The 24,588-nt window shown below is 46.7% G+C and overlaps 1 protein-coding gene across 1 annotated transcript in view; it reads left to right on the top strand.

The window, feature by feature from the left end:
- Positions 1–6,935: 6,935 nt before the first annotated feature.
- AEBP1 (AE binding protein 1) overlaps positions 6,936–24,588 on the top strand; it is a 31,342-nt gene continuing 13,689 nt past the window's right edge. Inside the window, exons 1-6 of the mRNA XM_083184721.1 lie at positions 6,936–7,279; positions 10,874–11,193; positions 12,901–13,518; positions 18,198–18,251; positions 21,794–21,859; positions 22,037–22,123. Of these exons, the coding sequence (XP_083040847.1) occupies positions 10,914–11,193; positions 12,901–13,518; positions 18,198–18,251; positions 21,794–21,859; positions 22,037–22,123 (1,105 nt within the window). The 5' untranslated portion in view covers positions 6,936–7,279; positions 10,874–10,913. The remainder of the gene's footprint in view (positions 7,280–10,873; positions 11,194–12,900; positions 13,519–18,197; positions 18,252–21,793; positions 21,860–22,036; positions 22,124–24,588) is intronic.

The raw sequence follows: 24,588 nt of genomic DNA, 5'->3' as shown, positions 1-24,588 counted from the left end.
AAACACCAAATATTAAGTATTCCCTGAATGATTGAATATCTACAAACTTCAGCTTGCCTCTGGGTGACTGGGATGAAGTTACACCTCTGGCCAGATTTAATTTGCTTCATTTAATTTGCATTGTTTTGGACTTTAAAACGTAGAGCTATTCCATTACAAGACCAATTACTTGCGAGGTAAGACCGTGTCTAACACTTTGTCCAGGTTAACAGTTCTATAACTAGACATTTTGGTGTCCTATGCCAGAAAGGGAAATTGTGCCTCCTCATTCTTAAAATAGGGACAGTGCGCTTCAAAAATAGATGGACATGGCTTCATGGGGAAAGGGTGTGGCTACATAATAGTACTAATTCACATTACACCACACAGCAGTGTCCGTTAATCATATTAAACCACACAGTGCCACTTGTACACACTGCACCAAGTAGTGCCCCTTAGACACACTGCATCAAGTATAGGTAGACACACTGTGCCAGGTACTCCTGTGGGCACATATTGCCCACAGGAGTAGCACCCATTATGCACAAAATGCCACAAGAGTAGCATCCCCCTTCCTCACTCCTCCAGTGTCATCCATGTTCCCCTTCATCCCCAGCATCAGCCATGTCTCCCTTCCCCCCATTGTCAGCCATGACCCCCTTCCCACCCCCAGTGTCAGCCATGCCCCCCCCCCCCATTGTCAGCCATGTCCCCCTTCCCACCCCCAGTGTCAGCCATGTCCCCCCCCCCCCCCCCACCATTGTCAGCCATGTTCCCCTCTCACCCAGTGGCGTGCGGTGGGGTGAGGCAGGTGAGGCACAGCCTTTCCTGTCATACTAACGTATATGCCGTAGTTTTGAATTTATAAAGTATGTCAAAAATACAAAGAATATATTAAAAAAAATCTTATTTTTATTATTCTAACCCTAAATTTTCTGCACATCTCTTATCAAAACTCAGCGAATCTCCAGCAGTGTATACTGCTGCACATGTGTATAATGTACCCCATGGCTCATATATTGTGTGCAAATCTGGCTCTGGTACTTGTCAGGGACTCCTTAGCTATTGAGCTCGTCCCTGCTCCCACCCCCTTAGTGTCAGCCATGTCCCCCCAGTGTCAGCTATATTCTCCTTCCCCCCCTTGTCAACCATGTCTCCCTCCCCCCGATTACAGCCATGTCCCCCATACCTCCTCAATGTGAGCCATGGTCCCCTGTGACTGCCATGTCCCCCTCCCACCCCAAGTGTCAGCCATGTCCCCCTCCCCCTCAGTATCAGCCATGTCCACTCCCCCCTCAGTGTCAGCCATGTCCCCTCAAATAACAGCCATGTCCCACTCCCAGCACTGTTTGCCATGCCACCCCCCCCCCCCCCAAGTCAACCATGTCCCCCCAAAGTGTCCTCCCTGGATCACATACTAGTGTTCACTGCTGCTCTTTCAACTCCCTATTACAGCCAGTAAAAGCTGGTCCCCTCAGTACTGTGGTCCTTCATCTAATCACCTCGATCCCCTGCGTGAACACGTGACTGCACTGCCCGCCCCCCGCACCTGCGTCATCAGGAAATCACCATGGGAACACCCAGCGTTCTTAAGGGAATGCACATGAAATGCTGGACGTTCCCATGGGGCGCAGCCCGTCGCCCCCCGCCCACACTGCTAGGTGCGAATGGGACGGCGAACAATCAGTGTGCCGCGCCCAATGACACCAAGCCGATGTACATGTACATAATGGTGCCCAGAGCTTTAGGTGAACACTCTTGCTTGGTAAATGCAGCCTGCAGGCTTTCCACAGGCTGTAAATAAATAGTTTTGGGTACTGCTACATGCTCACAGCACCCGATCTCAATGCGTGGCCCCGTGGCATCGGAAGCCAATGTAGAAATACACTGTGCAGATGCCGGAATCCCGCCACATCTTACCGCGTGTACACAGATGAACAGGTTGGCTGGCGTTATTACTGTATATCATAGGATGGTCTTATTCCAAGGTGCACTTTTCCTATATACACTGAAGCTATGCCATTGCAATATCCTCTGTGGGCAGAACCTGCCCCCTCCTTTTGATGGCTTTACCTCTTTAAAAAGCTGGCCACGGTGGCCACCCCCTTGTGGCAACTGGCACTGCCCCTGGGAGTTCGTGGGTCCCTGCATTGCATTATTTATGCTCATGTCACACCGACAACTCTTGTGTTTTTGCTGCTGAAGTAAAAACAAAGTGTTGCGCAATCAACCAGTGCTGTAAAAACAAATCTGAGTTTTGTGCTTTTGTCCTCTTGATAAAGCCTTTGGCCTTCTCTGTCCCATCACGAGGTCTCATCTTGTTCCAATGTGTTTATCATTTTGTGCTCAGCCAAAATAAATCTTCTTATGCTTTGCACATTGTGGATGATGGGTTTCAGATATGGCCAGATGGGTATGACAAATTCTTCAAGATGTCCATCAGTATTTAACCCTGTAGCTTCAGTGCTCTCTGGGGGCATATTTATCAAAAAAATTCCACATTTTTAATGCAGATGTGATACTCTAAAGTCTAAACCAGGGGTTCCCAATCTTTTTCGAATCATGGCACCTTAGAGTATCAGAAATTTTCCACGGCACCCCTAGGCCCCCCAAATAATATATAAAATTAGGTAGATTGGGTTTATATATGCTTCTTAGGTTCAGTTATGTGGCAAAGGACATGATTTCCTTCTGATTGTACACATATTTATGATTGGCAGCCACCAGCACTGGATTTGTCCATAAATAATTGACCATAAATAATTTCAATTGGTCCTGGACCAACAACCCGGGGCACCCCTGCAAGTGTCCTGAGGCACCCCAGGGAGCCACGGCACACAGTTTGGGAACCACTAGTCTAAACCCATATTCGCAATGTGGACATTTTCATATTTTCACTGAAATGTACTAATATCCTCCTGCCAGGAGACAGGTTCCGATAAAAGATCTTCCTGGTGAAGAGCTGGTACCAGTGTGATAGAGTAATGCTATCACGCTACAGATGGTGTAATGGTTAGCATTACTGCCTCACAGCGCTGAGGTCATGGGTTCGATTCCCACCATGGCTCTAACTGTGTGGAATATGTATATTCTCCTCGTACTTGTGTGGGTTTACTCCGGGTACTCCGGTTTCCTCCCACAATCCAAAAATATACTGGTAGGTTAATTGGCTCACAACAAATTAACCCTAGAATGTCTGTGTGCATGTACATGTGGTAGGGAATATAGATTGTAAGCTCCACTGGGGCAGGGACTGATGTGATTGTTCAAATATTCTCTGTACAGCGCTGCGGAATATGTATGTGCTATATAAGAAACCGTTAATAAATAAATAATCCGTGTTGAGGGCCCCGGCAGCCAACACATATGTGTGGCCCCCTGGCTATTTTGAGGGAATATCCCACAAGAATTTAATGATAAATAGGTTCCTGAATCTGATCATTTAGGTGTCAAGTGGACAGGGGCCTGCAGACCTAGAAAGCCGGGGTGTACAGTAACTAGATTGTAGGCCGCACATCAAAGGTTTGTAGAGGCCCCTTTGTCCCATTGCAGCTGCACTCCCTGAAATGTAATGTGTATGGGAGGATGCTCTGCAGCGTTGAAAGGGAATGTCAAAAATGAAGATGCTCTGCAGAGCTGGGAGGTTTTGTTAATGTGAAGATGCTCTGCAGACCTGAAGAGATAATGAATGGCAAGAATCTCTTCAGAACTGGAAGAGAGCTTTACTGATAAGACGCAAAGAGACGGAAAGGATCCCTATAGATTGTAAGCTTGCAGCAGGGCCCTCCTACCTCCAAGTCTGTCTGTTGTCTCCCAGTTTGTTCTATCACTGTCTACAATTGTTGTTGAATCTGCTGCCCTATATAAGAAACTGTAAGTAAATAAAGAAATAAAGGTACTTCTGTACTTTCACGGCGCCAGCATGGCGCCGCGCTACTTCCGGGTTACGCTCGCCACAAACTAAGTAAAATAAACGAAGTTAACGCCATGCCAACATGGATAGTTCATACCTCCACTATCCATGTTGGCATAGAGTTGATTTTAATTAGCGTGGCGAGCATAGCGAGCCACCGAGCCCGCAGCGTGGGCGAGCGAAGCGAGCCCCGCAAGGGGACTCTGACGTGCGGCGCCATGCTGGCGCCGTGAAAGTAAAGAAGTACCGAAATAAATAATAAATAAATAAAGGAGCATTCATGTGAAGATGCTCTGCAGAGCTGAAAGGGAGAGATAACAGGAAGATGAGTGTGATTGGGGCAATATTCTGCAGTCTATATAGTTTATTATGCCGTTTTACTATAACTAGTTGTATGGTTTCTGAATGTATATGTATCTATATAGCAGTACAGCACAGTCACGTACATGTCCCATCTATTTCGGGTTGCATACGAGTCTTTCCTAATCCATAGCAATGCTCTGCAGGGTTACTGTATGCTGTGCTGTAATGGGGTGCTGCGTCTCCTTGGATTGCTCCCCATTTGCTCTGCTCTCCCAAGAGTCCTTAATTTTACTGTTTACAGATCTGTACCTAATTAAAATAACAAGAACTTAAATCCATTGCCAGCAAAATAATGCCCCAATACATTTCCCTTCCCCTGACCCTCTCCCTCCCTCGCCAGGGATGGGCCCCTCCCTCCCTCTTCTTCCAACACAGCCATCCTGCGCACTTTGCAGAAACATATGGGAGAGCGCACACCGCGTGGTGTCCGCCAGAACGGGACTTCAAAGCTGCGGAGAGTCAGCCTGTGCCTCCTGCCTAGAGCCCAGTGCCCCCCGTACTGTATAAAGCAAGTGGATGTATTAATAGAATGAATGACAGTGTAGCATCCATCCCCTCCACAGTCATGCACCAGCACAGTAATCTATTACACATGGTGCATGATGTTTTTCACTTCTCTCTCCCCATCCTCTATATAGTAGTATAGTAGTACTGTCTACTCTACGGGTGGAATTTACTAAGCAGTGTTATAAGATATTTGGTAGGATACAGTATGCTACCTGCTGGTGTGGTTACTATGCACTGTGATACCTGGTACTGTCGTTACCCTGCATTGTGATACTTTGGCCCTTATTCTAGTTGTATCGGACGGATGCATATTTCGGACAGGAACCGAGTGTTCTTAGCCCCGCCTACCATATGGATCGCTCACACCGTCCGAATGCGGTAAGACGCCGACCGAATGGACCACGAGTGGGTTTTTCATGTGAACACCTCCAACTGTGGGAAACCTCCCCCATCATTCAATGATCGCCGACCATCTAATGCTGGACCAAGTGGTCAGGCAGCACCGAGTGCTCCAGACCACTCTCTGTTTCTCCGTGCAAAAGCAGGGATATGGGCGGGCAGCTGGCATCCGGCTATGTCATATGTCCACCATCCACACGTGCGTCACGGCCGGATTACCATACGTACGCCCAGCTGGTGTGGTTACTCTGTAATGTGATACCCTGTGTTTGCACTGTACTGTGGTACCTGGTACTGTGGTTATTCTGAACTGCACTATGATACTTGATACTATGGTTATTCTGGGTGCCGGATGACACTCCGACAATAGGAATTCCAACAGTCAGTATCCCGACGTCGGGATCCCGACTGCCGGTGCTTCGACAAGGGGTGTCCCGACTCACAAAGGCTCTCCACGACCCCCATAGAGGGAGAATAGAACCTGTGGTGAGCGTATCGAGCCACCGGGCCCGCAGTGTGGTGAGCACAGCGAGCCCGCAAGGGGCTTCTTTGCGCTCGCCCCCCTGTCATAGCACCGGCAGTTGGGATCCCGATGTCGGGATACTGAGTGTCGGGATCCCCACCATCAGAGCCCCATACCACACCCGGTTATTTTACACTGCACTGTGATACCTGTTAAAATGACAGGTATAACTGGTTATTTAGCACTGTGATGGCTTGTGCTGTGTAATGTGATACCTGGGACTGTGTTTGCTCTGCACTGTACTGTATTACCTGGTACTGTGTTTGCTCTGCACTGCACTGTGATACTTGGTACTATGGTTGGGTGTGGTACAGGGGTCCGACAGTCGGGATCCCGACAGTCATTAGCCCGACGTCGGGATCCCAACTGGCCGGACCCAGACAGCATGGTGCGTGCAACTAAGCCCCTTGCGGGCTTGCTGCGCTCGCCACGCTGCGGGCACGGTGGCTCGCTACGCAAGCCACCTCTTCTATTCTCCCTCTATGGGGGTCGTGGACCCCCACGAGGGAAAATAGCCGCCGGCCGTCCGGAATCCGGCTGGCGGTGTTTTGACAGTCAGGATCCCGACGTCGGGTAAATGCCTGTTGGGATCCCGACTGTTGGGATCCCGACTGTCGGGACCCCGTCCGGCACTCACTATGGTTATGCTACACTGCGCTGTGATACATGGTACTGTGGTTACTCTGGGTTTGCTCTGCACTGTACTGTGAAACCTGTTACAGTACAGTACAGTATACACATTGGAGAAAATGTACCCTTTGCTTTGGGAAAACTTACACTAAATAGAAAATGATTTTGTCTCCTACCCTTATCATACACTGGCGGCTGTATATAGTCTGTGCAGGAAAGCTGGGCACATGACAGTAATCTGAAGTGTATTACACTATGTTGCCCAGCATGCAGTACTGTACACACCTGCACTCTGATTCTATGACACTTATCTGATGATGTCCCCTCAGTGATGTGATAATGTACATTTGCTCTGTAGTGTGTATGTGTGTGTGTGTGTGTGTGTGTGTGTGTGTGTGTGTGTGTATGTATGTGTGTGTGTGTAGTCTAAATTGCAAAGCTAAATTCCCTGATACCCCGATTGCCAAATGTATGTAACAACTTTTTCTCCATGATGTCCCCCTCACTCCTCTCACCCATCTCCTACTTCTCCCCTCTGCTGCTGAAACACTGATTTGTGGTGCTGGGAGGGTTAAGCACTTTAAGGGGGGAGCAGGGAGGAGAGGGGCTGGATTCAATTTCCTTTCTGCAGATGTCAGGTACAGGCTGAGAGGGTCAGAAGGAGTGGGGATGACAGCACACACAGAATTTGGATATATAAAGTACAATCTCCGGACGCTTATTTCATAATCCCACCAGTAAATTCCACTATATCGCCTTCTCATTGAACATCAATGGTTCTGGATAATCCTTGGGTTCCTCTCCCCCTCATCATCTCACTCCTGTGACCTGGCACGCTGAGCACCCTGGTGTAGAGGGTCTGGGAGAGCACTCCTGGCTGTATATAGTGGTACCTGTCTGAGTACTGACCAGTGGACATTCCCAATTCCACATCCCAAGGGATCTACAAGTGACTCTCATACGAGGTAGGTGGAGGATACAGTTCTGCAGGTAACCCTACTACTGGAGTGCTGCAGGGGGATATTGGAGGATCTTCCCTGCATGCGGATAACATTCTATGTACAATTCTGTAGCCAGAGAACTGGCTAGAGCTGTCTGAGAAGCTATGGCAGGACACAATTATATAGCTGCTCCGCAGTACAGAGACTGGGCAGGGGGCTGATCATAGTAATACGTAGCAATGAAGTTGTGTACACGATGGGAACATTTACTTGTACACAGATGACATTATTTATTATTGGTCTTTTATATAAGATTCACAAGCTGTTCAATGTATATTACCATGTAATGCAAAGTGCAGCACTGGAATTGGGGAACTCCTTCCTATTGTGTTACAGAGAGTTTGATGTGTGTACACACTCATGTCCTCACTGATCTCAGGCGTATTTATCAGGATCAGTGACCGCTATGTCCTTTTAGGGGGTATGAGTAAGAACCGGAATCGGATAACGGAACCATACAGGCTCCATTCATCAATTTCTGTCATTCCGGAGCCTGTAGTGCCCGGTCCGGGGGTTGCCTGTCAGGCGGACTCCTGTCCGGGGAGGGGGGTGTTGCCTGTGACAGCTGTCCCCAGGGAGAGGAGGAGAGAGAGAGAGAATAAAGCCTCCCTGTATGTTCCGGGTTGTAGCAAATCCGGAACGGTCCGGACCACACAGGGAGGCTGTGATCTCCCCTTCCCTGGTGAAAGCTATCACAGGCATTCCCCCCAAACAAAGCACTCCCCAGGAGGGGACTCCCCCCGGACCGGACACTACAAGCAGAATGCAGAGTTTGATTCTCGAACCAGCTTTTTGGGGTCTTTTCCGGGGGTATGGGTGAAAACCGGACCAACACAAAACCTCCGGACCGCCGGACCGGACATCAAACTCTGCATTTTGTAGCTTGTAGCCTCCGGTCTGGGGGGTGTCCTGTCCGGGGGACTGCCTGTGACACCTGTCACCAGGTAGAGGAGGGGGGGTAGAATAAAGCCTCCCTGTATAGTCCGGGCATGTAGCAAAAACCGGACGGTCCGGACCACCCGGGAGGCTGTAATCTCCCCTCCCCCATGTCCCTGGTGATAGCTATCACAGGGACCCCCCCGGACAAGACACCCCTTTACAGGACACCCCCCGGACCGGACCCTACAAGCTCCGGACTGCAGATTTTTATGTCCTGTCCGGCAGTCTGGGGTTTAGTCCGGTCCGGTTTTTACATAGTCCCCTTTTCCGGTTTCGGGTTTTACCCTGTTAGGTTTGTGGAATTACTTTCCATAGTGAAACAAATGCAATCTCATTAGTTAAAGCTGCTTTAATAAACGTTATTACTACACATAGTGTATTTATTTATGTAGGATTTGTGTTTAAAGAAAGCATATGGATTTTAACGTCTTAGTAGTATAATCAAGTTTACATTCACCTGGAGAGGGACGCAGACAGGGCTTCCTCTCACTACTAGAAATCTATAGTCACCTAAAAATAGCTTGTGTGTTTCTTTAAATGCATTTGGTGGGGGAGATTTATCAAGTCTCTGAGAGAGAGATAAAGTGTAGTTAAATAAAATACAGATCAATCAGCTCCCAACTGTCATGCTACAGGCTACATGCTTACTGGTCATTGCACAGGCTACATGCTTACTGGTCATTGCACAGGCTACATGCTTACTGGTCATTGCACAGGCTACATGCTTACTGGTCATTGCACAGGCTACATGCTTACTGGTTCGTCCTATTCATGACACAAAGGGCCAGATGCATCAAGCTTCAAAAAGTGATAGAGTGAAGAGTGATAAACAACCAGCCAATCAGCTCCTGGCTGACATACTACATGCTGGGTTTGAAAAATGACAGGTAGAAGCTGATTGGCTGGTGGTCTATCACTTTTCACTTTATCACTTTTTGAAGCTTGGTGCATCTGGCCCTTAATGTGAGATATGTATGTGTTAGGCAGCCTTTGTAACATTAATATCTCACATGAAGGGATCGGACTCAGGAGGTATCGCAGACATCTGACATATTGTATAGGTGGTCTTCACCGATTCGTCAAGCTCTAAAAGTCTTTCCTGTGGTAGTTACGGCCATTTTTATATTTTGGGTTCTAAGTACTTAGCCTTGGAGAGCGATAAAGTGGAGACTGATAAACTACCAGCCAATCTGCTTCAAACTGTCATTTTTCAAACACCGCCTGTAACATGACAGTTAGGAGCTGTTGGCTGGTACTTAATCTCCATCCACTTTATCTCTCTCCAAGGCTTAGTGCATTATAGAGCTACAGTATCGGAGTTTTTGCAGATCCTACCCCTCCTGATTATTTTTAGTAGGTTCTCGGGCTTATTAGGGCGGCTGTCCTGGCATGACTAAATAGTGCCCCAAATTGCCCCAAAAAGAAGCTGTGCTAATAGATGCAACAATTAGGATAATAGCGATTATTCCCCTGTGTCTGATCCAAACACTGGATAACCAGATGTCTGCACTTCATGTTTCCTCTGATTGGGCATATCAGCCACAGCTCTGGTCATTATGTCAATGGGCCTGATTCAGACCGGATTGCTAGGCTGTGAATCTTTGGCCAGAGTGTATCTCCTCCCCCGGTTTGCACGGCTGCAGCCGCCCACACAAGGGGAAATCCATTCCCAATCACTCACATCAAATGGATTTCCCCCTGTTCGCAGTCACTATATAAGTCTACACTTATTTGGCAAAGCGATGGCTGTGGGGAGAAGGAGGCCACTGTTGACGTCAGTGGCCCTCCCTCCCAATGGCTGGGCACCTCTTGTGTTTTCCGGTGGGCACTCAGAGAAAACGCCAGGCAACTCGCCCACAAACGACCACCAGCTGTCAATACCCTTGCAAATGGCCAGCGGTTGCAAGCCATCACTGGCCTTATCCGCAGGAGGACCCTGCGCATGTGCACTGCGTACCGTGCATGCGCAGTCATTTGATAAAAGCTGTGAATTTGCAGCCCAGCGATCCGGTCTGAATCAGGCCCAACGTCATTATGATTTCCTCCCCGAATATGACTTTGGAATGTTATACTGTATTAATAGTATACTTATAAGGTGCCAGAGTGGTGTGTAGTGCCTCACATGGGAGAAAATAGAACATACAGTAACATACAGTGTAGCCATCATAATTGCAGACATGAAAACGGCGGTAATAAGAGCATGTGTACTAATGACAGAGCAAACACTGTGACTGGGAGAGCGAGAGAGTACAGCAGGAACTAGAGGCGAACGTATGGCTTAGAGTGGATGTCTATCTCTTCCTACCTACTTTCTGGACCTAGAAGTGGCAAGTGCAGCGGTGGTGCTGCAATTTGCAGTGAAACTCTGGCTCTCCCAGCCGCCAGTGGTAACTCCTCTGTCATTCTGAAGAGTAGCTATAGTATGGGGTAACCCAATGTGGGTCGTTACCACATTATGCATATGACTGCTACTATCATGGGAAGTAAAGTGAGGCAGAAGTTTGCATTCCTAACTAGGAACTGATCACATGCGTTTCCCCCATATGCTCTCCTTTCCTTCTAAAATTCAAAGACAGTTTGTAATTGGCTTCTGGCAAAATAAACTGTCCCTATTTTTAGGTTTCCTTCTCCATATCTCTGGCTCTCCCTGATGTGAGGGATGTGGGGAGGTGGAGCATCCTTAGTTGTCCTCTCTCTACTCCTGCCGCTGCTGCCCCACACAGGCCGGGCACAGAACGTTCTGACAGATGATGAGATTGAAGAGTTTCTGGAAGGATTTCTCAAGGAATTGGTCCCTGAGGAAGATGAAGATGATAAGGGGGAACCAAAGAGGGAGGATGATGATGGCGGAGAACTAATCACCAGGACTGGAGGGTATGAGGAGCGAGAGGAGACCCAAATAGGAAAAAAGACGAAAGCCCCTAAAGGCGGGAGTGAAGGTGAGTGTAAGGTGTAGAGCTCAAGTTGAATGAGGTGGGTTATGGGTAATATGGTGCTTTAGCTCCTTGTTGCTCCTTCTTTTAGTGTCTGCAACTAACAATGCATTACACTTCTAGGGGGAAATTTACTAAAACAGGAGTTCTACTTCAGGCGGGATGTTGCTATGGGCAACCAATCAGATACTATCTAATATCTTCTAGAAGTTGCTAAATAAATGAGAAGTACAGATGGAGTACGGGCCATCCTTGCAGGGGATGGCGCTGGCGACGCCAGCCGCCATCCCCCGCCAGCGCCATATCGATGGCGAGAAGGGGACGCGTGCGCACGAGAGGCGCGCGCATCCCCTTCCGACGGTGCTTCCATCCGTTCCCCTGGGTCCCCGCCGGCTTGCCGGCGGTAACCCGGGGTCCCCGCCACCTGCCCGCACCCCCCCCCTAACCCCCCTAACCCTGTCCGTCTCCCTGAGGCGGAGACGGACAGGGTTTCCGTCGCGCTGGCGACAGAGACTGAGACGCGTGTACGCGTGAGACGCACGCGCGTCTCAGTATGTTCGTTGGCGAGGCTGCTGGCGCATCGCCAGCGGGGACGTTCTGGCGATCCGCCAGCAAGGATGGCCCGAACTCCATCTGTAGATTCTGATTGGTTGCTCTCTAGAGTGAACACTCTCTTTTAGTAACCCTGCATATTGCATTGTATTACTGGAGATAGCTAAAAATAATGACTAAGATTAATACAAAAACTGTCCTTATCCCTAATGTCTTAAGTTACAACAAGTTCTTGACACTTTTACACATTATGAGAAAGTTACAACTTAGAGCTCGTTACAGTAATTTGCTTCTTAACTTTCCATGTAGTCGTGTATCCCTGTGTTGCTCATAGTCCAACAGTCTGGAGAGTGCGTCTGTTTTCCTGTATGATCACATAAGCATTCCTGGCCTGTTACTTGCTTTCCTGTGATGTGACAGGCTGACATTAATTATGTGTATGAGGAACCACAGAACTGGATTCATAAAGTCTCTGACGCACAGGTTTTCTTATACCATTTTCTTAGCTTTACCTGCATGTTAGATGGATCTACAGCAGAGCTTGGCACTGTTACAATAAGTAGAGAATCCATACAAAAAGCTCGCAGACGGAGCCCAGCAGTTCAGTTTGTGCTACAGTATATCCCCCTGTATGAATCTTAGCACATCATGATATATATAAATCAAGGCACCATAATATATATATATAAAAGGCTAACTACTCCTCACCTCTATGAGGTTAAGTACCGCCCCTGACCAATAGAGGCCACTCAATGGACCAAAATACTCCTTTGTGTGCTAAAAAATATAACAGAAAGTGAAAGCAATTTTAGCAGGGACACTGATCTGGATATGGAGAAAGGAAGCTGTGAAGACAGATATTAGAGGCAGGAGAAGGGAATGGGGGGAGGGCGGGCTTTTAACAAGTATTTATATAAATAGGGAAGATGACAATTTTCTCAAAATTAACCATTTGCAACCCTTTCTGCCATATCCCTTTTTTTTTTATAAATTAACCCGTGTTAACTAATCATGAGCATTGATAAAGCAGTATTTTATAGTGAATGTGTGTGGAATTGGATTTTGCAATATAATAGAATCCAAATTGTGGGTGTATAGGGAACTTGCTACCATTCTCCATGTGCATTGCAGATTTTGATGATGTGCCTTTACTACCCACAGAATCAAAGGCTAAAGAAAAAAACAAGAAAGAAAAAAAGGAGAAATCACCTAAACCCACTAAAAAGCCCAAAGAAAAAACACAGAAAAAAGAAAAGGCTCCAAAACCAACCAAAAAACCCAAGGAAAAGAAGCCAAAACCGACAAAGAAACCCAAGGAAAAGCCACCAAAACCCACCAAAAAGTCAGCAGCAAAGAAACAAGACCAGCGCCCAGAGTTAGAGGAAGGCGTGGACAAGTACGAGAGAACCAGAGTCACAGATGAGGACGAGCGTTATGAAAGACCCCAAATTCCAGAAGAAGATGAAGACAGGTATGGAAAACCCAAAGTCCCAGCAAGGGAAGAGGTGGAGAAACACAGGAGACCACAAGTTACTGAGACAGAAGAGGGCAGAGTCCGGAGCCCCCACATCCCAGAGGATTATGATGAAGAAATTTACATAAGACCCGGAATTACTAAAGAGGAGGATCGTTATAGAAGACCACAAGTGTCTAAGGAAGTGGAGGACAGATATAAGACACCTGAGGAAAAGTATAGGCGACCCCACATCAAAGAGGAAGATGACAGGTACGGAAGACCACCATTTACTGACACAACAGGAGAGGATACATGGGGGACAGGTAAGTCTGCAAAAGTGAAATTATGGTTTTATATGGGAATTTGTGTCATTTTGTTATTCGGATCAAGGTTCTCTAAACAAAGCAAATAGAGGCTGTATTACATTTTGTTCACATATGAAGAATAAAGGTAAATTATCTTGTTCTGTGTAAACTGCTGAAGACCTGGGAAAGTATTATAGAGACAGTGCAACATCCATTAAACCAACTAAAATTTACTACTCAAACTTTGGGGGGTATTCAAACGCTGGCGACCATCTCCCCATGGGGGAGATGGTTGCCGGGCCCTATTCAATGCTGTCTTCCACGACAGCATTGAGCAGGGTTTCTAGGCAGAAGGAGCCTGACTTCATTAGCTGTTGGGCTCATTCTGCCGAGAACGACCGGGAAGTGACAAGCTGCCGGCTGCAGCTCGCCTCTTCCCGGCCGCAACTCGCATCCATGCCACTTCTCGCTCCCCGGCAGGCGTGACATTGAAACCCACCTGCATGTTCTCGCGGTCGAGCTGACCGAGAACAGGACAGGGTCACAACGGTCGAGCAAGCTCGACCACCGTGACCTAAACATTGAATACCCCCTATGTCTAAATGGCGGCGGTACGCGTCCTCTGACCTTTTCATACCCCCACTATCCACGTCGGCGTGGAGTTGACTTCATATAGTGTGGCGAGCGCAGCGAGCCACCGAGCCCGAAGTGTGGCGAGGGGACGCGAAATACATGTGAAGTAATCCGCGTCCCCTCGCGGGGCTCGCTGCGCTTGCCGCACTTCAGGCTCAGTGGCTCGCTGCGCTCGCCACACTATCTAAAATCAACTCCACGCCAACGTGGATAGTGGGGGTATAAAAAGGTCGGAGGACGTGTACCGCCGCCTCTCGTGGGCTCGCTGTGCTTGCCACGCTTCGGGGTGGCGTTTACAATGGGGGGGGGGGGTCGGCATTTCACATAGTAATTACCCATCAGGGTGGGTGTACAATTAAAAATCGGGTCTGGGGGTGCATTTAACATAGGAATCAGCCATCAGGGTGGCTGTACAATAGAAATCTTGGGCGCCCAGATAATACACAAGTACCCACTTCCTTTTAGGAACACTAATGGGTTTGAAGGGAGTTCTGTTGAAGATGTGATATTGCTATGGGAAACCAATCAAATTATATCTATTATCTTCTAAAATGTGCTTATTAAATAAGGAGATTATAATTGGTTGCCCATAGCAACATCTCATCTTCAAAAGGACACATATTTGGACACAGGTGCCAGCAAGGCAGCTTGTGAACAGCTTTAGGAGCAGGACTTAATGGGGAATGTGATAGCCCTTATTGTGAGTTAAAAACTGAAAGTAGCTGGGGGGGGGGGGGGTACATTTTAAGAAGTGGAGATGTTGTCAATAGCAATCAATTAGATTCTACTTATCATTTATCTAGCACCTTCTACAAGATGATAGCTAAATACCTGAATCAAAGAGATATCTCCAGAAACCTGTGATTTTAACAAAAAGTTGATGCAAGCCACCATCCATACGTTTTAAAATTAGTACTAAAGGTCGCCAGATGTTATACACACACCCTCCAAGCCATTCCATTAGGTACAAAATGCTCTGTTCCTGGACTTCCCTGCCAGTGGCAGTTACAGAGGTGGGGCTCCAGCACAGTCCAATATTCAAAGCGGGGGGATCACATCAACTGTCAGTGAGTCCAGGACAGTGATGTTTGGGGTGTCAGTAGGTGTGGCTCCCCTTTTTGAATATTGGACTGTGCTGCAGGCTCACATCTGCAACTGCCACTGGCAGGGAAGTCCAGGAACAGAGCATTTTGTACCTAATGGAATGGGTCATGTTGGAGCGTATGTATACAGTCCAAACATTGCTGCAAACACACTGAAAAAATAGAGGTGTCTGTAACAGTAGAGGCAACTGCTATTGCTACTACTGTATCTGGCTAGTAAAGAGAAAAAAGATGTAGGCCTCCTTCCCGGTTATGTATAGAAGATCTACAATGTCTAGGTCGACCTTTAATGGTCAACAGTGACTAGGTTGGCACCTAAGAATGGTCAACAGACCCAAGGTTGACATTGAAAGAAGGTCGACACATGCTTAAGGTTGACATGGTAAAGGTCGACTCGATACTGTTTTCACGTGTTTTAGTGTGTATGTTGACCAGGGGCTAAAGTGAGGAGGAACAGGGTGGAACTGAGCTCCACCACCTCTAATGGCGAGGTGGAACATTGTAACCTCCACATTGGCCCTGCACAGTAATTCTCACAGAAAAAGCATTCTAGTTTGCAGGAGAATACCAAAAACCCTACCACTGGCCCTGTCTCTGCATAATGGGGGGAGGGGGGTAATTAGGTGGCATAGAGAAATGAGTTCCCCCACCTCTGCATGACCACTTTTAGCGCTGATGTTGACATATGTCGATATAGAGACCATATAAGTCTACCGTGTCCTCTCGCTGCGCTCGCCATACTTCGGGTGCGGTATTATTCTCTTTCTATACTCACGTGGACAGTTATGTATGAACCAAGTAAAAGAAAAAATATGAGAAACACATGTTGACTATGACCATAGGAATTAAAGCTTGTGTCGACCTTCCGTCAGTTTTGACCTTGGGTCTGTCGAGTATTCTTAAGTGCTAACATAGTCACTGTTGACCAATAGATGTTGACCCAGTGACTGTTGACCCAGGGACTGGATACCCCCCTTCCCCAATATGCCTGTGTTAGCGAGTATCAGGTCCAGTCCTATAGGTATGTGAGTGAACAAAAAACGAATAGCATTTGTCCCATACTGGCACCCTGGTTACCCACTATATATATTAAAGCCACTTATCTATCTATTAGTTTAGACAGTCATTTCTCATCGCTGGCTATTATATATGGCAATTCCCAGTTGTTTCCACAAGGTTCATATTTTACTGGCCTGTTCGGTATAAGTCAAGCCCCATACACACTAGGCGACCCCACCGATGCCCATATCGGCGGCGGCAAGGACCCAATGGGGGGTGGCGGCATCGAATGCTGGCTCCGAAGTATGTCAGCATGGCCATGGTTAAGGAGGTCCTGCCTCGCCCAAACATGCTGGACGAGGGAGAGGTCGTTAACAATGCGCAGTAGCGCATATTGGGGGAAGTTTACTGAGATGTGTATTCTACTTCACATGTGATGTTGCTATGGGCAACCAATCAGAATCTATTATTATAGTAATTATAGCAGCACCCTCTAGAAGATAGTAGACAGGATGTGATTGGTTGCCCATAGCAACATCACATGTGAAGTAGAATACACATCTTAGTAAATTTCCCCCATTGAGTGTACACTCTAGAAGATAAAGTGAAAGATATCTTTCAGAAAGGGCTTCCTGAAATATATCTTTCACTTTATCTTCAAGTGTGTATGGGGCTTAAGACTCTTCATCAATAAAGGGATGTTGGTGTTTTGTTTCAGCCAGTACCGAGATTTTTATGTGGTGTAAGATGAAATATTGCTACAACAACAAGCAGCCAGAGAGACTAATGCAGGTAGAGGCCCTGTTATAATCTATGTCCCATATGGTAACTATAAATCAGGATGTCCCTCAGCTAATGAGGCAAACAGGACCCGATATCCCTTTGTCCAGTCACTCAGAAAACAATGTTTGTTGCAGCCGCCGGTTTGGCTGGAAAAAGACATAGACATGGTGGTGGGCAGGCAGTAAATGTGATTAACTCATGGGACTGAAACAACACAGCATGTGGAGGATGTGCAGTATGTATGAAATGCAAATGTCTAGGCATTATAATTGGGGTTTTTTTCTGAAAGACTGAAAGTTTCCTAAATTGCGATATACTGTAAAATGCAGCAAATATTTATGCAGCCGCAGCGGCTTTGGAATTATAGCAGCTGCGTACAAGATCAGTCTATTATCGAAGTTCAGATACAGAGTAGCCATATGTTTGCACAGCATGACTGCAGGAAGTAAGATGCCAGAGATGTGGCCACTGCGGATGGGATTGCAATAGTAGCCTAAAACACGCCTTTCAAACGGTCTGTGCATACACCTGTGTATTTGATGCCACTCCCCCAAATGGCCCTGGACTGCCACTCACTTTGCTATTAAATCCTTCCTATGACCACATCACAAATCCATTGTGGCAAATGTGCAGTGTGACATGTGTGGCAAATGTGCAGTGTGACATGAAGGCAATCACAGTCAGCCAGTAATCACTGCAAAAAAATGTTTGGATGTGCGTACATCTCAGAATGTGGCTCTATGGCGCAGATTTAACAGCATAATATATTCTTTTAATCACTTGTTACAAATGATGAATGGTGGTACAGCCAGTCAGCTCCTAACTGTCATTTTTCAAACACACAACAGGAGCTGATTGGCTGGATAATGTTCATCATTCTTAGTGTGGGATGTATTAAGCTGAAAATTTATATTAATACATCCCGCCCCTAACGAGTGATAACAGGAATATCACTTGTTTATGTTATATTTCAAGCACTGTAGCTTGAAAAATGATAACATGGAGAGTGATAAACAACCAGCCAATCAGCTCCTATCTAATCATCATGTCATAGGCTGGGTTTCAAAAATGACAAGTAGGAGCTGATTGGCTGGTGGTTTATCACTCTCCACTTTTGTACTCACTTTTCAACGCTTAGTACATCTCGCCCACTAAGAGGTCCAATCACTTGTGTTACAGGAGGATTTGTGGAACCAGAGGAACCTGACAGAGAGGAACGTGTTCCACGGCCTGGTGAGTGGCATGTTCTCCCCCATGACCTGCATTCCTGTAGCTGCTTCTGGTACATTTGCCAATGCTCTTCCCCATAGATACAAACATATGCAATGGAATTTCTGTTTATTCTGTTCTGAGCTTGCAGTATGGTTACACCACGTTTAGCCTGAGCCTTGTCCAAATAACGGAATGGGTGTGTTGTGCTTACTCCCATGCAGTGAATATATTATTGTGGAACTTCAGTTCTCTTTAATATATTGGCTTGTATATGTCCTCCTTGTGACTAAGGGCCTGATTGAAACCTGTTCGCTAGGCTGTGTATGTTTGCAGCCCTTTTAGGTACAATATGGGTCGGGAGTGGCACAGGAAAATGAAAATGAGTTGGTATTCACGTACCAGAATTAATAGATTAGACCAACATATCTACCACCATTGGTAAGTCCTGAGGTGGTCTGTGGTTGGTGGTGCTCCCAAAAGGGTTCAGCGTTGCAACTGAAAAGGTGGAGGTCAACTTATGTGACCAGAGAGAAGGGTGAACAACAAGGTTTTTTGGGGCACACTTAGACAAATAGTAATGTGTGAATTTTAAAACATAGCTTTTAATATAATGTATATGCTAAAAGGATGGGTACGTATTAACAAATAATGACTCACATTAAATTAATACAGGAGAAACAAATTATTATATATATATATATATTTCTCTGTAATGTGACGGTCACACTTATGACGGCGAAATAATTAGAACATAGAAGCAGGGCTCCCCAAATTGTCAATCTAAGCTGATCACAAATAAATCTCTTATAGGTTCACAAATAGTGATAATAATAAAATTGACAATCAATAATATGAGTTGGATATTATTGATTGTCAATTTTATTATTATCACTATTTGTGAACCTATAAGAGATTTATTTGTGATCAGCTTAGATTGACAATTTGGGGAGCCCTGCTTCTATGTTCTAATTATTTCGCCGTCATAAGTGTGACCGTCACATTACAGAGAAATATATATATATATATATATAATAATTTGTTTCTCCTGTATTAATTTAATGTGAGTCATTATTTGTTAATACGTACCCATCCTTTTAGCATATACATTATATTAAAAGCTATGTTTTAAAATTCACACATTACTATTTGTCTAAGTGTGCCCCAAAAAACCTTGTTGTTCACCCTTCTCTCTGGTCACATAAGTTGACCTCCACCTTTTTTTTATGTTTGCAGCCCTGCCGGGCCTGGGCCACGTCCAGGGACGTCATCAGTGACGCCGGGCTCCGGTTATTAAAAAGGAGGGGTGGTTAATGGGAGGGACGTAGCCACGCCCTGTAACAAAAAAAATTGCAGGGTTGTGGGCCACCAACAGGCTACAGCATCCGGCGGTGGCTGGTGTTGCATGTGCCTTTCTCCCCCGCTCAGCACACGACACTGAGCAGCGGGTGCTGAGCGGGGGAGAGAAGTTGTGCTGTTGCAGCAGGAGCCTGTACAACAGACCTGGGCTTGGGTAAAAAGTACCCGCTCAGCCCCCCCACCCCTCATTTTGACGGCCCTGGCCACGTCTGGGTGGAGCCCAGTTCTGGCCGGGCAAGGCTACAGGGCAGCCAAAGGTTTTGGCACTTGGAGCTTGCGCTGCACCGAACCCGCCCTACCCACAACCCTGGTTGCAACATGGAAACAAAAAAATGAAGATTTAACATGCCTGAAAAAGAAGCTGGAAAGTAAAATTTATGTATTTAGTAAATCTATCTAAATAGGATATCTATCTAAAATATATACACATATAAAAGGCTAACAACTCCTCACCACTATACGGTGAAATACCACCACTGACCATAGAGGCCAAGCGATAGACTAAATGACTCCTTTGTGTGCTAAAAGAGGTCATAACAGAAAGTGGAAGCAATTTTTGCAGGGACACTGAACTATTTCAAACTTGGTGAGTAGAGAGGGAGCTGTGAAGGCAGAGATTGGAGGTAGGAGCAGATAGGGACTGGGGGAGAGGTGGAGGGGTTTTGGGCTAATAACTGTCCCAGCTCACAGTACATTGCAGAAGCCGTCATCTCGCGGGCTTTTATCTAGTGTACAAATAAATGACATATAAAGATGGGTGACTCTTTACACCCGTGTGACTATGGACCTTATTCAAGGCCGTTTGCATCAGCCCCTTCATTCACACGGGGCTGATGTTTTGCGTCTGCACATGTGGAGACACCTGGTGCGTGCGTCCATGGCGAACAGGGTGGTCGCCGGTTGCACGCACCCAAGTGTGCAAGCAGGGGGCATGGGGCAGCGGGCCGGGTCATTTAAGTATGGGAGAGCCCAGCATTTCATGGACGTTCCCTTGAGAATGCCGGGCGTTCTCATGCAAATGCCCCGATGGCGCGGGTGCGGGGGGGGGTGGGGGGGCGGCCAGCTGACATCACCGCTTCCACGCATACGTAAGTGACTTAAGAGTCGCTTTTATATGTGTGCACCTTCTCCATCATTCGACAGTCGCTGACCATCAAATGATGATGGTGGATCCCCCTAGGCTGCGAGGGAATCACCCTTGGGAGTGGCCAGGCCACCAGTTGTAAGGCGGGGTTTGGTGGACTCGCAAGGCTGCGAATTCCCAGACTTGCGATTCTACCAGAATAACCCCCTATGTGTGCAGCAGGAGACACCAGACTCCAACTGACATCTGGATGAGCCATTTCCAAGCATTAGCTTTTAATACAGTAATTCCTATCCCTGCAGCTCTGCAATTTAGTGGTAACTGAGAAACATTGTAATCAGAGAGCAGGTCACTAAACTATGTTTGTTTTCTTCCACAAGTGGTTATCTTGTTTCTTTATGAAAACAAATGTGATACTGTACAAATGATCGCTGGTCTATCTCAGCACATGGGCTTACTGAAACCAGCTTCACATTGCAGCTTTAACACTTTATATTGCCATTTTTTTACCGTTTTAAAACCGGGACAGCTGCAATGTGAAAGCTCCATTGTCAATTTACTGGTTACAGAATACCGGTATTTTGAAACGGTAATACCCCTTTCAGACCGCACTGAGGGCGGGATGTTGTAACATCCGCAGCCCTCTATCGCCGGGCATTGCATTATTAATAACGACATATGCTCTAACATTTGCTGTTATTAACGCAAGGGACAGCTCTTGCGATAAGAGCTGTCCCTTGCGATGCTGTGCCGGCACTGGACTTCCGGGTCTGTGACGCGCCAGCCGCAGGGCATGCTGGGAGGGATCCGTGACTGATCCCTCAAACAGCGCTGCGGTAAGAAGCCCATAGGCTTCTGTAGGGAATCGCTAGCTATTGCTGGCGATTCCCTCCGCAGCGCTGCCACTGCGGAGGAACAATACAGCATACAGAAATGCGGTAAAAACCCAGATTACCGCATTTCTGTGTTAGAGAATCGCCCCCTTAAACGGCTAATATACCGTTTCAGCTATGTAGTGTGAAAGGAGTTAAGGCTGTCTGACCATTTTTTTAAACGTTTCAAATTACCGGCTCATTGCCGTTTATGCGATGTGAAACCAGCTTGACTCTACTCTTCCCACCAGGTGTGATTGAGGAGCCCCCCACTGAAGATTACAATGAACGTCTGGAGAACGAGGATTATGATGACTGTAGGATCACAGCTGGTTTATTCTACATTTCTCTTCTCTCTCACTGCTGTCTTATTATTTCCCCATTTTCAGATCTGTCTTTCTCTATAGCCTTAAATCTATCCCCTTCTGTCATTGCAACTTAATAGAGAGTAACTAGTATTACAGACTTTGATTTGATGTCATCTTTCTATGCAGATAGCTACTCCAAGCGTAATAAGAAGCCCCCAAGTTCTCCTGAGCGCAGACCAGAACGTCCCGTCGTACACGAGAAGCCTCCACCCAGTGAGAACCTGTCACTTATGTACTTCTTGTTGTATGTCTTCTTATGTCCTGTTATTCAAAATAGAGGGGAATTGCTTTGAACCATCACACCAAAGAGACGTAAATTAAGCTCTCACATTACCAAACATAGGGGGTGATTTAGCACGGAGCGCAAAAGAAAACTCCTCTTTAATGGACAAAACCATTTTGCTATGGGACCCAAAGAGTTCAAGTTATGCCTCTGACTAGATAGTCAAAATCTCCTAGGAGCTGAACATAGATATTGCTTAGCATAGAGTGCGCTTATAGCAACCGTCGCCGTGTACACACAGGGATATGGTCGCTCAGCGTTATAGGCTAAATTCGCCCCATGTGTACGGGGCTTTAGTCCTCACACTGAGGACAGCCAGTTTCACACTTAGGAGAACCAGTCTATCCTCACACATGATACGGAAAATAACCAGTCTCACGGCCAAAGGTGATAAAATGGAGCCATCCAATTAGCTCCTGCCTGACATTTTTCAAACACAGTCTGTGCCATTGCAGGGAGGAGCTGATTGGCTGGCTGTTTACCACTCTCCATTTTATCACTTTTGAAGCTTAGTTGATCTGGCCCTCAGCCCTCTCACCATACGTTTAGGAGGACAAGACTCGGGTCCCAAACTTTTCTTTAAGGGGCTACTTTTAATTGGCACAAAAAAAACCCATTTAAAATAGCTGATGCCTTCTCTTTAGCAGCTGTGATGAATAAGAACATAGGAACTTTCTGCTTGACATCTCTTTCTGCGATTTATGAGTGCCAAGAACCACAATGAGGTTGGCTTGTGGAGAGACACAGATAACATTTTTAAAGACTCAGTGGAATGTTTAAGAGGCAGAGGAGAGCAGAATTAGTATGTCACGGTTTACTTGTGTCACTTTGAGTGATGGGGATCTGTCTCCGCAATGTGTGCGCTGTTTCCGCTATACAGCTGTATATCTCTTATTCTTTTCTATTACTTATAATATTTTCCTTATGAAATTAGACCTTCAGCTCAGAAAGACTGGAGCAGAGAAATACTGCCATTAAGTAAATTATGGCCGGAGCTGAAGTTTTCTTAAATGAGTCATTTGTCCGCAGACATTTTTATAATTGTAAAAAATAAAAATAAAAATCAACCACACAAAAAAAAGAGTGCGGTCAGTGGGCCACCAGTACACATTAGCAAATGCACCAATGTTTCTTTTGGATATATCGGAATTGGGGGTGCAGCAGGACCAGTCGGTTGTGTCTGTGAACAATGTTATTCACAGACATATTGGGGGAAATTTACTAAGATATTTCACATGTGATGCTGCTATGGGAAACCAATCAGCTCCTGTCTATTATCTTCTAGAGGGTGCTAAATAAATAAGATGTATATTCTGATTGGTTGCCCATAGCAATATTTAATTTCTTAGTATATTTCCCCCATTAGGTGTACACCCCCTCTGGTTCATTTTCTAACATTTTGTTTGCTAATATGACGAACGATATATCGACTAGTGTGCACTCGCTCGCCGCGCTTCGGGCTCGGTGGCTAGCTGTACTCGCCACACTTTATAAAATCAACTCCACACCGATGTATAGTGGGGGTATGAACAGGTCGGGAGGCTCGCGGTCGGTATGAACAGGTCAGGAGGCTCGTGGTCGGTATGAACAGGTCAGGAGGCTCGCCACGCTTCGGGCTGACATGGATGGTGGGGGTGTTTCAGGAACACATTCACACCTGATCAAATCGCATGCGTGCAATGTGATCCGTGGGCAGTACAAAAACTATGTGCAGCATATACTTTTGTACTGTGCGATGCACGCATCGCACCGCACGCAAATCGCATTGAGTCGCATTGCACGGTGGCGCAGAGAAACTACACAAGTACATGTTAATTTTATCCAATCATCTATATACAGTATATGTAAAGTGTCCTTTTGTGATTCTGAGAAACACTGCCATCTGTTGGCAGCAAATGAAACTACTGTACATCTCTTTCACACATGCACAAACACAGAGGCAATCACAAGGTAGCAGACTACTACCTTTCGAAGCATTAGCTTCGAGCGGGCTTACTAGTTGGTTCTATGTTGCAGTGTTGCTCCAGCAGTGCGGTGACACTGATAACTGAGGAAGACAATCTCCAAATACTTACATATTACGCAGGTTGGACGGGTTGTCAGCCTGACACTGACAGCCGGCGCTGCTGTCTGCTATACCCTGCAGACAGCAGCAGCGGCGGCGGGGGAGGGAGGTGAACGGATGCCTGTGTGCGGCATCCATTCACCTCCTGTGCGACGGCGGGGGGAGTGTGCGCGGGGACTGGGGGCAGCCTAGCAGCTTACCTTAGTGCTGGGCGGGACTATGTAAAAACCGGACTGGACTAGACTCCGGACCGCCGGACAGGACAGCAAAATCTGCAGTCCGGAGATTATAGGGTCCGGTACGGGGGGTGTCCTGTCCGGGGGGTGTCTT

The sequence above is a fragment of the Crinia signifera genome, chromosome 4 (genome assembly GCF_055691185.1).
Source record: "Crinia signifera chromosome 4, ASM5569118v1, whole genome shotgun sequence".
NCBI classification, from domain to species: domain Eukaryota; kingdom Metazoa; phylum Chordata; class Amphibia; order Anura; family Myobatrachidae; genus Crinia; species Crinia signifera.
The sequence above is the reverse complement of the archived record's forward strand: the minus strand, read 5'-3'. Positions and strand labels throughout refer to the sequence as shown.